This window comes from Arvicanthis niloticus, chromosome 28 (genome assembly GCF_011762505.2).
Source record: "Arvicanthis niloticus isolate mArvNil1 chromosome 28, mArvNil1.pat.X, whole genome shotgun sequence".
In the NCBI taxonomy this organism is placed as follows: Eukaryota; Metazoa; Chordata; class Mammalia; order Rodentia; family Muridae; genus Arvicanthis; species Arvicanthis niloticus.
In genome coordinates, this window is record NC_133436.1 from 5,088,541 (window position 1) to 5,102,317 (window position 13,777).

The 13,777-nt window shown below is 46.4% G+C and overlaps 1 protein-coding gene across 1 annotated transcript in view; it reads left to right on the forward strand.

Moving 5' to 3' along the window:
- Positions 1–7,646, forward strand: part of Pde10a (phosphodiesterase 10A) — a 171,042-nt gene extending 163,396 nt beyond the window's left edge. The window contains 3 exon segments of the mRNA XM_076926631.1: positions 1,988–2,068; positions 3,815–3,903; positions 6,774–7,646. Of these exon segments, the coding sequence (XP_076782746.1) occupies positions 1,988–2,068; positions 3,815–3,903; positions 6,774–6,891 (288 nt within the window). The 3' untranslated portion in view covers positions 6,892–7,646.
- The last annotated feature ends 6,131 nt before the right edge of the window (positions 7,647–13,777 follow it).

A 13,777-nucleotide genomic window follows, 5' to 3' on the forward strand; every position in this document is an offset into this window, starting at 1 on the left:
GCCTACCTGATACCTTAATTGGTCATGCTAAGAGTCACTTTGGAAAAAAACCGTGGTTAGCCACACATTATAACACGTTCAGCCATTATGTAGTCATGCAGTGAAAACTCTGTTAAACCTATCTGACTGAGGGCAAGTTCTCTGGTCCCCACTGAAAGCATTTAGCACTGTGCTCACTCAGCTTTGCTACAGCAACTCTCTTTATTTGATAGCTGACCTTTGCCCTCCGGATATCCGCTCCTGGATATCTCATCAGATGTGCACAGAACATGGTGGGCTCTGAAGCCCTGGGCTGCATCTGTCACCGGTGAGAGTATTAGTCATCCTTCTTTGCCTGTGGCAGACGACAGTGTCCCTGTGCTCACTGGCCAGCTCAGCTTCTGTCTTCTTTAAGGGATCCATCCTCAGAGCGGAAGTTCTCAACCTGTGGGTCGCGACCCTTTTGGGGGTTAAACAACCCTTTCACAGGGGTCACTGAAGACCATCAGAAAATACAGATATTTATATCACAGCTCATAACAGAAGCAAAATTACGGTTATGAAGTAGCGATGAAAACAATTGAGTGGTTGGGGGTCACCACAGCGCGGGGATCTGTATTACGGGGTTGCAGTGTTAGGAAGGCTGAGGACCACTCCCCTAGAGCATATGCAGACACTTCATCTTACTGTGTAACAGAACTTGTCGTACTCAGTCAGTGAAAGTGATATATGCTCCTGTCAAGTGCACTAATCCTTCACTACCACAGTCTGACTGTTTGTGTGAGCTACAACATGTTCAATGAACACTACTTGAGAAAACTGGACCATTGCTTCACACGGTTTTATACCGTGCAGAGCATACTTGACCTACTACGCTGAAATTCTAAGCTGTGAACGGGGATGTGACAGGTACATCGGATAGGTTCCCTCCCTGCAGACTCCATGGTGGATAACGCTCCAAGCATGGCAGGCAGCCTCCAGGACTTTGTCCTCCTCCCTGGGTGGAGCCATGAGTAGTGTCCAGGTCCTGTCAGTTGATTTAAACCCTAAAGTCCAGGGTTTCCTCTCCTTTCCACCATGCTGCTGCTTCCCACTCTTCCTGCCCACCCCTGAATTCCCTCATCCGTGCCTTTTAGAAGTAAATACAAGTGATGATGCTGGCAGTCTTGGGTCATGTGGCTCCAGTGCACTGTAGCCCCGGGCAGTCAGCACCCCATGTCAAATCCTCCATCACAAGCATGGAATTCATGTCCTCACTCTGCTGCCTTAGCTTGCCTCTGTCCCCCACCATCCCTGAAGCTACTCATTGAGTGTCTGTCTGTTCTTTGCTTGTCCCACATCACTGGACTTCCTTTGCAGCATCGATCTTGCTGTATGCATACGCTTAAGTCACTTACCTAGAAACCTGTCCCCTCATGGAGTGTATGACATCATTGTGAGCAGGGAACTTGGTAGGTTTCACTCATTTGGATAGAGAAGAAAACAAGGAGACCCCGCCAGTTACTGTCTTTAAATCAAGGAGCTGAAGAAGTGAGTTTTGAGGACCTGGGTGCTCCAGGGCAAGTCTTTAGGGCACAGAGTTTTTTAAATGTAGTAATTTATTCCCGATTCTAACCATCCAAATCTTAGATGGTTTTGGTATGAGGCTGTGATTTCTGAGGAGAACAAAATCAATTAAATGACTAATTATGCATCCTTAAGAAGATTTTAACACTTTAACCAAACAGAAGCAAGTGCCTTTGCAAGAGTCCGTCTTGTGGCATCTCTAGAGGATGATGTAAATCTTCATCCTAAAGCCTGGAATGGAGAACCATTTGAAAAAGAAGCAAGGACAGCCTTCAAGCCTCCCCATCCTTCTCTCCCCACCAGGCAGTGACACGGAGATTGCCATTGCTTTGACATGTCTCTTGGGGCACAAGATATTTATTTTGAAGAAAAATCTCATGAATACTACAGTATCCTGTGTCTATTTGAAAACTATAGACAATTTTCCTCCCATCCCTTCTAGGGTGATGAGATGAAGAAGCTGGGCATACAGCCCATTCCGATGATGGACAGAGACAAGCGAGATGAAGTCCCTCAAGGACAGGTATGAAGAATGAGAGCCATCTACATGGCTGTCCGTCTGTCTGTCTACCATCTATGGAACGTGGTGGTTTTTAACCCTCAGTAGAATTTTCTTGAACATAGAGCTCACTGTTAAGTGTCTTCTGTCTGGTCCCTTTGTTTGTGTGAACCTGTTGAAGCCCTGCCCACTCTGGGGTGTAACCACCTGCCCCTCCCCCTTAGCTGCTCCTTATATTGATTGCACTGCTTTGCTTCAGTTATTAAATTATTTGAAATATGTCTTGCCACGTGGTTTACAGAAGGGATCTAACAAAGTCTTTCCAAATAGTTACGACACATTCTGTCTCAGCAAAGGTTCTGTTTTAGTGCTTACATTCAGAATAGTAGTTTGTTTTAAAATAGAATGAGTTCTGCTCCCAAAAAAGTAACTTCTTTTGGTAGCATGATGGGGTTTTAAATATCTCCGAGATGCACAAAATATTTTACCACTTCATCTAAATTCTAATTTGCATATTGTAAAGTAATTTTGTCACAACAGTGAAGCGCTCTGCCCCCTCGTTAAGCAATCTTTTTCTTGGGACTTTCTAGCCCAGTGACTCCTTCCTAAGGTTTAGAATAAGAGAATGTCTGCCTTAGCTATGGAATTAAAAAAACAAGTTCACTGTGCTGGTTCATCCCTGTAACCCCGGCCCCCAGGAGCTGTGAAGGGCCACTCATGAGGGCCAGGTCCACCTGGACTTCAGATGTCTCAAACTTAGCTTCAAAGCAGTTCAAAGCAGAAACCCATAGGTGTTGCTCTAGTGTGAAGACTGTGGCAGTAACTCCAGTAGGAGAAAGGGAATGAGAGCCATGGAGATTTCCTGCTGCCTCTCCCATGTTCCCCAAAGTTCAGTTTCTAAAGAAGCTTCTGAGCTAACCTAGAGAGCAGATGGCTGCCTCTTTGCCATCTGTTGGCCAGTGATGAAGAGAGGCTCCCCGGGGGTCGGGGTGAGGGGAGGACAGTTACCTGTGTTCCGCTCAGCCCCCCACACCAATCTACATCTGCCCTTCACAGAGCAGGTAGGGTAATGTCAGGTGTTAGAACTGTGGAGTCTCACAGGCTGAGAGAGAGCTGAGCTAGGAGAACTTACAGTGAGCACCATGAGGTCTGTTGAAGGGCATAAGTCTGAGGGGGTGGGGGTGGGGGCTGTGGAGATGGCACAAGGCTAGAGGCCACAGAAGAAAACCAGAAATATATCAGCTGCCCCGAATGCTGAGCTGGAAGAGAGTTGTGCGGGTGACAGACTCTGAGCCTGACTTTGAAATGTCCACAGGGCAGCAGTAAGTGAATGCAGCATCTCAAACAGGCCTTGGATTCAAGCCTGTGCCAAGTGAAAGTAGAATCGTGTTGAATTCACTTAAGCTTTGAATTCCACGGGTGTAAACTGTAGCGGTACGTTGAGGAGTGGCGTACGTACCCCGTACGCCGCAGGAAAAGCACACAGCACACGTATAGGGCACAGAGCACACAGTACACAGCAGAGAAAGCAGATGGCATGCAAACACTGCACAGAGCACACACACATGCACAGAGCACACGCAGAGAGCACACAGCCCACAGTACACAGCACAGCGCATAGCACAATGCAGAAGAGATAGCACACATACAGCATGCAGAAGAAACCACACAGAGCAGGTACGCCTGACTTCATACTTAGGGGTTAGGGACAGAGAAGTGGAGAAGGTCAACTTTCTAACAGTGACACTGTTTCATTTCTCTCTGTGGCAGCTTGGATTCTACAATGCCGTGGCCATCCCCTGCTACACTACCCTGACGCAGATCCTCCCACCCACAGAGCCTCTGCTGAAGGCCTGCAGGTAGGCACAGCATTCCAAGCGGCTACAAAGCCATCCTGAACTCTCCTTGGGGTTTTTCACTCCACCAGCCTGTGGATATGCCATATTCACAGTGTACAGTGAATCTCCCGATTTGAAGCCCGTGTTTCTGCTCCGATATCCATTGGCCCTGCTCGGGAGTCTTGGCTGGTCCTTTCCCAAAGCCCTGCCCTCTTTGCTTCTTCTTATCAGAGTTGAATCTCAGATACTAGCTGATGCTAAGTAAGGTAGCTTATTATGCAGTTCTGACAGGATAAATGGCGCTGGCAGCCCATGCCATGGACCAGGATAGGTCAAGGGATAGATGTCCAGCTGAGCTAAAGGGGTTGTGTGCAGCGGACCCCTTGAAATAGGGTTGTCACCTGTGCTGTGTGGTCCAGGCACAGAGTTTCCAGGAAAGCAGTCCACTTCTTTCTTTAAGTGGCTTCCTTCTCAGTCTGTGAGTGTCAAGTCTGTGATCTGTGCTGGCGAGACCTTGACTCCTAGATCCCTGCCAGGCAGTACCCTATACCCTCTGATGCTCAGTGTGGCCCCCAGACACTCAAAAAGGCCTTCTTTCATAAATCTCATTGGCAATGTGTGTCTCCTTCAGTGACCTACATAGTGTCTATAGGCAGTGCATGCCCATTCATTTTCTCCAAAAGGTAGCAGGAGGCCTTGTCACGATGCAGGGGTGTGCTCAGCTCTGCGTCTAAGGACCATGCTGCTCTGCTTAGATGATTGTCAGGAAACAGGCTCCGCCTAAATTGCAGCAGGAACCGCAATGTGGAAGAGGAGAAACTTGGGGGAGAGGGTGCCCTTCCTCCTGGGCACGCTTCACCCTCTTACCTGTTACCTGCTCTGGCTGCAGAGCTGCCGCCCCTCCCCCCTTTTCTGAGAGCCTAACTCAGTCAAGAACAATGACATTTTTTTTGTTTGTTTTTTGTTTGTTTTTTGTTTTTTTGTTTTTTTTTTTTTTCGAGACAGGGTTTCTCTGTGTAGTCCTGGTTGTCCTGGAACTCACTCTGTAGACCAGGCTGGCCTCGAACTCAGAAATCCGCCTGCCTCTGCTTCCCAAGTGCTGGGATTAAAGGCGTGCACCACCACTGCCCGGTGAACAACCGACATTTTAAAAGATTCTAATTTTCTTTGTGAGAGAAGTTCCTCGAATGTAAGCAGGGAGTGAATGGTGTCTGGGGCACACGTCCTCACCGCCCAGTCTTGCTTGGAATGGACACCGGAGGAAGAAGAGGGCAGACATTTAGCCAGAAGGTGTTAAATAAAACCCAAACGTGGCGTGCTCTATCCTCTGCTGTGTATTTCGAGACAGGGTTTCTCTCTGTAGCCCTGGCTATCCTGGAACGGGCTCAAACTCAGAGATATGCCTGCCTCTTGCCTCCTGAGTACTGGGATTAAAGGCATGTACTTCCGTCTGGCTTACAGATTGCTTTTTAGAACACCAAATAAAACCAACAAGGAAGGCCATTTTAGATCAGTTGTTTCCCTGTCTGAGAGATGGCCTTTCTTCCATTCTTGGAAAGAGGTACACATGGCTCATCTTGTTGATCTTCAGCGGCCTGAATTATAGGGAGGTCACTAGAATTAAATCCACAGATGGCTCCACACCATGGGTGTGGGCTGTGGCTCACTCCTGGAGGGATCAAATTACAGGAAGTGCTGACATTAAAGGGCAGTGGGAATAGCAAACTGTCTGAACCCATACCTGTATTTTAGCAACAATGTAAGTTGGAAACCCCCTTTCCTGTCTGGAATGCCATGATTTGTAATAAACATTTAGAAGCTGTCAGGGTAAGTAGCTGTTGGGTGTTCAAGCACAAGACTGGCTGTAGCCTGGTGAGTGTGGTAGGTAGCTTTGGGCAACTTTGATGAATCCCAGTTTCCTTGTGCCTGGTGGACCCATTTTAGTATAAAAATATTGTACACATGAACATTAAGGAAATTACTAATTTTAGTATTTGTCTTTTCCCAACGTTTCAGAAAAACCTCTAAGATCTGGGGAAATGACACGTTTTGGTGCAGATGAAGAGTTCTACCCTGCTTATAACATATTTTAGGACTCTTTTTTATTTAAAAAAAAATTTTTCCCCTAAAGGTATCTTAGCATGCTTGCTTTAAAAAGTAGGGGGATTTTTAGTAGTGTTGTGTATAAATTTTGTGCTTGCCAATATCAAAGCTCTCTTCTGATACTGACTTTGTGTAAAAGGAAGGCCCAGTCAGGCTGGGATGCTGTGAAGAACTCCGCCAGGCACACAGAGAAGTCACCATTGAAGGGTTATAAGGCTACGTGCCCGTGATGGTCCATTGGACAACAAGGAGACAAGAGATTGGAGGACAGTTGGAGAATGGGGGTCCTATGGGTGGTCGCTGGGACAGAGGTGCCGTGTCTGCGGTGGGGTGTTTTGGAAACCCAAATCAGGGAACCTGAGAAGCTGTCAAGATAGAGGACCCTGAAGCAAGTTTAACTGGTCTCCCTAACTCTCTGTCATTGCTGCTCTCCCACCTGACACCCCTGACTTCTTTGTAGGGACCAGTCCTGACCAGGAGCCCTGTTGCACTCTTGCTGATTGCATCCTGGATAATGAGGAAATACAACCCTTGCTCCAACTGAGTTTCTGTCTTTGCAGCCTAGAGCAGGTAGAACAAGATGCCCAGGGCTCTGTTGCCCCCGAGGCTCACAGCTGAGGTGACATGGCATAGAGCCTGCCCAGACACCTCGCACCAACCACTATCAGCATCAGAATGACCCTTAGGGAGGGTGTGCTCAGTTGTCCCACAGTGGCGATGTCACCTTTGAAAGCCAGTCCAGGAACTCTTGTTTCGATGCCATCTATAACTACATCCTTTGTTCCTAGGGATAACCTCAATCAGTGGGAGAAGGTAATTCGAGGGGAAGAGACAGCAATGTGGATTTCAGGCCCAGTAGCTGGCAAAAGCACATCTGAGAAGCTGAACGTGAAGGTTGACGACTGATCCCAAAGGGATGTCCGCCCAGCAACGGACTCAACCTGCTTCTGTGACTTCGTTCTTTTTATTTTCAAGGGGGTGAAAAAACCCTCTCTCAGAAGGTACCGTCGCATATCCATGTGAAGCAGACGACTCTCTGCTTGCTGTACACACCTCGGACAGTGAGCTACCCAGGCTCCACCGTGTTCAGATGTCGGCTATTCCGTGGCTCCACCTGACCTTCGAATGCTGTTTGCTACCAGGCCAGCGCTGCACTGGCTGGAGGGGGCAGAGACTACAGGAGGGGTTCTTGCCTGCATCCTTCCATGAGGGTGTGGCCGGTACCCTGGTTCTATGCTTCCTCTCTAACAGCAATGCTGCCGCTTGGTGGCATTGGTTAGAAATGGGACACACACCCCCTGTTGTGAAGTTTACATGTGACCTTCCTGTAGGTTAACTGAGTTTGTAGCCTGGAACACACGTAATGAAAGTTACGAGTCCACAGGTGAGAGAGAAATTGATTACAGGTGTACTTCAGGTGTGTTCCTTCAGTTTCTCTGGGGGGGGCACGTAGGTGAATCATTGCCACTCAGAAGGAAGCATACCTCTGCCCTCATCAAGGGGACACAGGGTACACCCCGGGCTTCGGGGAACTGCAGCTTTCTCTTCAAACCATGTCAAAGAATTAAAACACCCCTCTCTCCCCCACCCCCCACTGTAGCCTTTGGCGACTTTGCCAAATTCTTTACACAAAGAAAATAAAAGTAAGGCGTATAAATTTCCTCCAGCAAGCAAATCTTGTGAGTAAAAAAAAAAAAAATGTGAATTTTAACAATCTCTTTATATTTTCACTGTGTGTTATGGCAGAATTTTAGTCACATCCAAAACAAAAGATTATTCCAGAGGACACCTCATCCCATGTCATACCCTCTTCAGAGGCACAGACAGCATGGCAGTCTCCCGGGGTTCTGATCCCTCTCCTCACTGTGCAGTCAGGCTGGACAGGTGGAGATGCAGGACCACCACATTGACCCTGATGGTGTCTCCTCTCACCGTTCAGACATCCACAACAAAGGCTGAATGCCACTGTGTGTGGCTAGTTCTCCAGTGTGTGTGACCTTCTAGAGAAGCCAGGGCCCCCTTGGCCCTCCCTGTGGAGTCCTAAGGAAGTCACAGGTTCATGCTATGGGGATTTTCAGGATAGCAGCATGGAGACCAGAGAATCCAAGCTCCATTGTTCTCACTCAGTGAGCCTTGAGAAGGAAGAGACTGACCAGAGACCAGAAACAAACACTGGCAGGAGCATGAAAAGTTGCTTTAAAACGAATTTTTGGAATAAATTTTGATACACCCGATACCATACACACAGAAGCTTGGCATTTGCCAAGTCTATTCAGTTTCCTTCTACACATTGACGACTCACAGCTGTAGCAGAGTGGGCTGAACACAAGCCGTGTCTTTAACACTGTACATGTGATTTTCCCCACGGGCTTCTAAAATGTCACCATCTCTTCCCCGCCGTGTACTACTCCCTTTACTGTTATAAGGTGACGTAAACAAGAGAAGCTACAACAACACCAGGACTGTGCACACATGTGCACACACATATATGCATGGTGTGGGGGACAAGCATGCACACACACACACATACACACACACACATACACACGAGACAAAAGGAGAGGAAAGGAAGAAGCAAATGTTTATTTAAAAAAAAAAGACAGTCACCTCATATTCAAAAGCGGTTGTTTTCCCCGTAGGGAAAAGAAATGAGCAAGTTCTCCCCTGAGTGTGTTCTCCCCTGAGTGTGTTCTCCCATGAGTGCTCACTGAAGCTAGTCCACTTTTCTCATACAAACAGGCATCATTGGCTTCAGCAAAAAGCCATCCAATCCACACAAATTGATCATCTATCATCTTGGAATCTGAATTGCAGGGAGGGGCAGCGTGTAAAACGATTGTTTAATCCAGGCATTCCAAAGGCATGCACACATGGGTTCTGTCCCCTAGCATATAAAAGGTCCCTGGCGTTGGAACACCTACGACTGCTTTAGCATTTTGTGGTTGCTGTGGAAATAGGGATTTTACAGAAATTTCTTTTCATTTAACCTAAGCAAGAACATTGTATGACCTGGCCCTGCCTGGGCAGTTTTGCAGAGGAACCTGCTGGAGCTGTATTGGCTGCTCAGTCTCTTGTGAAATGTATCATGTGAGAAAGCTTGGAAAAAAGACTAGACCTGGGAAGACCTTTGCAACACTGTTCCCTCCACGTGCCAAGACTCAGTTAGGAGGCATAAGTCTGCCCAAAATAAACTAGGCCAGGATACAGCCATGTTTAGTTAATAATTTGGTTTTAGAATTCATACATTCAGGAGTGGTTTTTGTGTGTCTTGGCAAGTGGGGTGCATTTAACGTATAGGGACGTGAAATCCCACCTCTTGTCTCACGAGTTGTTTTCTCTCCAAAGGTTTCCAGGAATTTCTCATTAATGGCTGATGCAAACTTAGTGACCGATAATGAATATAAACAGAACGTTCAACTCCCCAAAATTATATTATTGACCATCATTTGTGATATACAAATTTTATAGCAATGGTGATTATTTAATTTGTTTCCACACTGTGGTTATCTTCTTATTTTTTCTTTCTGAGAAAATGTTCCTGGATACATAAGTGCATACCAACACCAACATGAAGTACTGACCCTGGGCAGCGAAATATAGTTCTAAAGTTTGTAAACATCAATTATATGTCAGTTCATTAGAAGGCCTGAGAGGCTGTGGGGACAGTGAAAAGCATTCCACCTTGCTAGGAAGAGAGCAGTTGAATCCTGTCCCCAGCTCCCTCCAGCCTGAAAAGTGTTCTGGTCAGACTGTTGCTGAGATATTCCAAGTGACCCACTCCCACCATTGCAAAAAAAAAAAAAAAAAAAAAAAAAAAGACAGTTTGATGTGACCTGTTTAGTGTGGCTCTCTTCTTTTGAGCATGTGTTAGCATTTTTATTTTATACACACCCAGTGAGCTCTGCTCTTTCAAGTGTGTTCATGTGCTAGATATATTACACAGCCCGGGCCTTTCAATGGGCTTAACTTGGCGTGCTGTGTTTTTGCTCTCTTAGGTCTAAATTATGGTGTCACCTTTAATAGGACAAAAGTATGCACCTTGCCTTGGCTTGAACCTTTTTGTTTTCAATGCTGACTTCTCCCCTTTCTCTCCTGTGGTCACCCTACCTTTCCTGAGTGTAAGGGATAACATTTAAAGGGGCGTGTCCCTGGTAGGGGCATCCCTGCTCACCAGGTACCTGTCATCACCCCACTTCACTGACATCTACCCTGGTGACTTTGGGATCCTCTTGTTTGTAGGGAACTGTGGCTCCAGTTAGCGGCATCAGGCATCAATCTGTTGGGTTCTGGCTCCCTGGCTGCCTTTGGTTTTGAAGGTCTCTTCTCTCTGTATATCCCAACCTTGCATTTTCTTTGTGTGATGCTGATGCTGTGTGCAGTAGGATTCTTGGAAGACTTTTCATCAGTCACAGACTCCTCCTGTGGAAAAGTGTCAGGCTGACTTGACAGTCACTGTGAAATCTGAGTTAGTCACACACTCACTGTCAGCAATGGCTTCCCCTTGCATGGCTGTTAGATTTTCACACGTGAGTTTCTGTGGCCGCCTGTCTGGCTGGTATCATCTATAGTAAGTTGAAATCGGAGGTGCCCAGTAGAGGCCGTCGTTCTCACTGTCTTTGAAACAAGAGTGTTCAGTTTGATCAATGAAAGTATTTAAGGCATTTCATGCAATGACAAAATGCCCAGGAATGGAGGGCAGGCTGTGATCAGTCTGCCTGCTCCCGACTGCAATTGTGAGGGTTTGTAACTGGAACAGCACACGGAGGCCTGACCCTGTGGGAGTGCAGGAAAAGGCCAAGCACCAAGGTGGAACCTTAGTTGAATATAGCCTGTGTCTCAAGAGGAAGTCAGGGCACGTATCTCAGTGCTCAGTCTCCAGGTACTATACAATTGCCAGTTTTATCTCTAATGTGAAATAAACTCCCAAACACCTGTTTATTGTGTAGCCCACCTAAAACACTATTCTATTATGGGCCTCCCCACTTTCTTTCTTGGTTTGGTCGTACTGATCTCCCCCCCACCCCCCCCCCCCCCCCCCCCCCCCCCCCCCCCCCCCCGGTCTTCTGCTGTATCTAGAACAGTGACTATGAGGGACGTATGGGAATACTGTTTCCACATGACCTGTTGTCTGGAGTATATGCTACATGTTCACTTACTGTACAAAAAAAAAAAAAAAGTGCAGCTGATTGATGCACAGCGGTATGTCTCTGTGTACAGTGCCCCACCTACTTAAGAATCACGGACTTGCCCAGAACACTGTGAAACACTTACCAAACAACAAACGCAGCGTCTGGATTCTTTCCAAGAAGAGCAACTTTCTCCACAGGAACACAGTAACAAAAGAGATCCGCCGCCGCCATCCACACCCAGCCAAGACACCTCAGAGGCCATGGGGACAACCTCCTTGCTGGCCAGCACCTGCTGGAGCAGGGGCACAGGTCCCAGCAACTGATCCTCAGTGGATGGGTCTGCAGTCAAAGCCTTAATGGGCTCTCTTTTGAAGGAGAAAGAACGAATTTCAAGCTAATGATATCCAACATTATTATAGTTGACGAGTTAGAAAATTCCAAAAAAGATGATTTTATATGTATGACATAAAAATCTTTGTAAAGTGCGCAAGTGCAATAATTTAAAGAGGTCTTATCTTTGCATTTATAAATTATAAATATTGTACATGTGTGTAATTTTTCATGTATTCATTTGCAGTCTTTGTATTTAAGAAAAAAACCCTTTACTGTTATGTTTGTATAATAGAACATTAATCATTTATTATAACTCAGACAAGGTGTAAATAAATTCATAATTCAAACAGCCAGTATATATGCATATATGGGTGTTAACATTGCAAAAAAATCTCTATCTTTGTTCTATTCACATGCTTAAAGAAGTAAGAAATCTTTTGTGGATATGTAACTATACATATAAAATATATATATGTATGATACATGAAATATATTTAGAAATGTTCATAATTTTAATGGATATTCTTTGGTGTGAATAATTGAATACAAAATTTTTAAAATACCATCTCTCAAGTTTGCTCTCATTTGTGGGGAAGGCAACAGATGCCCAGAGAAGCTGTCCATAGGTAGCAGCCAGATCTTCCCACAGAGACTTGCTCGGCTGGGAGTCAACACAGTCTGTACGAAATGCAGCTGGGAAAATGCTTTGTCTCTACAGAGAGGAGCCAGAGGTCAGCTCCTCTATGTAAGTGTTAAATCTATTTCTTGCTCCTATCAGGTTAGGTTTTGTTGACTTGACACAAGCTGGTGTTATCTGGGAAGAGGAACCTCAGCTGAGAAGAAATGCCATAGTAACTGGCTTGTAGGCAAGTCCGTGGGACATTTCCTTGATTAATGATTGATATGGAAGGACCCACTATGGGTGGTGCCACACCCTAGGCTGGTGTGTCCCGAGTGTGAAATAAATGAGCCTGAGCACGCCACAGGAAGCAAGGCAGTAAGCAGTACTCCTCTGTGGCCTTCTGCATCATCAGCTTCTGCCTCCAGGTTTCTGCCCAGTTTGGGTACCAGTTTCCATCAGGGTTGGAATATGACCTGATCATTGTAAGCTGAAACAAACCTCCTTCTCCCCAAGTTGCTTTTAGTGGTAGTGTTTATGACAGCAATAGAAACCCAAGACAGAGGTAGACTGTGTATATATATGTGCCCCACCCCCAATGCCACCACCACCTCTCTGCCCTAAGCCTGACTGGGAAGAGGTCAGGGGTGTGGCTTCATGGTAGGGTGTTTGCCTCTACCATGGACCTGGCTTCTAGCCTGGCACTGTAGAAAAGTTGTTAGTTCCCTTGCACACCAAATCCTGACAGCTGAAAGCAGCACAAAGTCACTTTTCCATCAGGCTGAAAGGAGTCTAGGCTTTGGGACAGAATTCAAAGGCCCGAGTCATAGGTCAAGGTCACCTGGGTCCAGCTGCAACTCTGCTCTTCCTGAATTTCCATAGCACTTACCATTGATATTCAGGAGGCTTTTCCCTGGGTGGGCCTAGGTGTCTGGCCCTTCTATCCCTCTGCCTTCAGAAGCCACCCAGTCTCCCATGTGGGGACAACATGGGTAGTAAGCCAGGGATTTGCTTCCAGAAAAAATCCAGCTCAGTTTTGACAGGTCAGTGGTTTGCACTGATAATAATTGAATAAACCTCTCCTTCACTCACGTTGATAGACAAACTACTTAACAATAGAAGGGAGTATGAGTGGGACTGTATTCTTAAGAATCAACACATATTTGACCCTTGACATTCTGATTTTTGTCAACTAAGGGGTAGAATGATTGCCCTGACATAAGCCATGATCTGGAAGATTTTTTTTTTCAGTTGTAGAAAAAAAACAAAACAAAACAAAACAAAAAAAACAAAACACTTTCCAGAGTGGGGGAGGAGCCGCTTTAACTAGCACATGCCTTGTGAAAACCAGAATTCTTCCCTCCCTGCCTGAACTCAAAGAGGATCTCAGTTGGTGACCCTATCCCATGTTCAGAAACACCTCAGCCCTCTTCTTTAGAGTCCTCTGTGCTCTGGGCTAGAACCAAGGACTGCAGCAGAGGCACATTCAGTGGGGACACCACAGGGATGAATCATCTTTGGTCCCATGCGCTGTAACTGTAACGAATCTGCCTAGTTTTGTTTTGCAAAGTAGAGCCAGTGAGCATCCCTCCAGAGCTCCCAGGCCTGGCCGAGGAGAGGTGGCAGACCCTGCCTGGCTACTCTGTTATTCTGGCACCCCGTGGCCAGGTCCCAGAGTTACACTGTGGGGGCGGGGCTAGGACTGTTTATT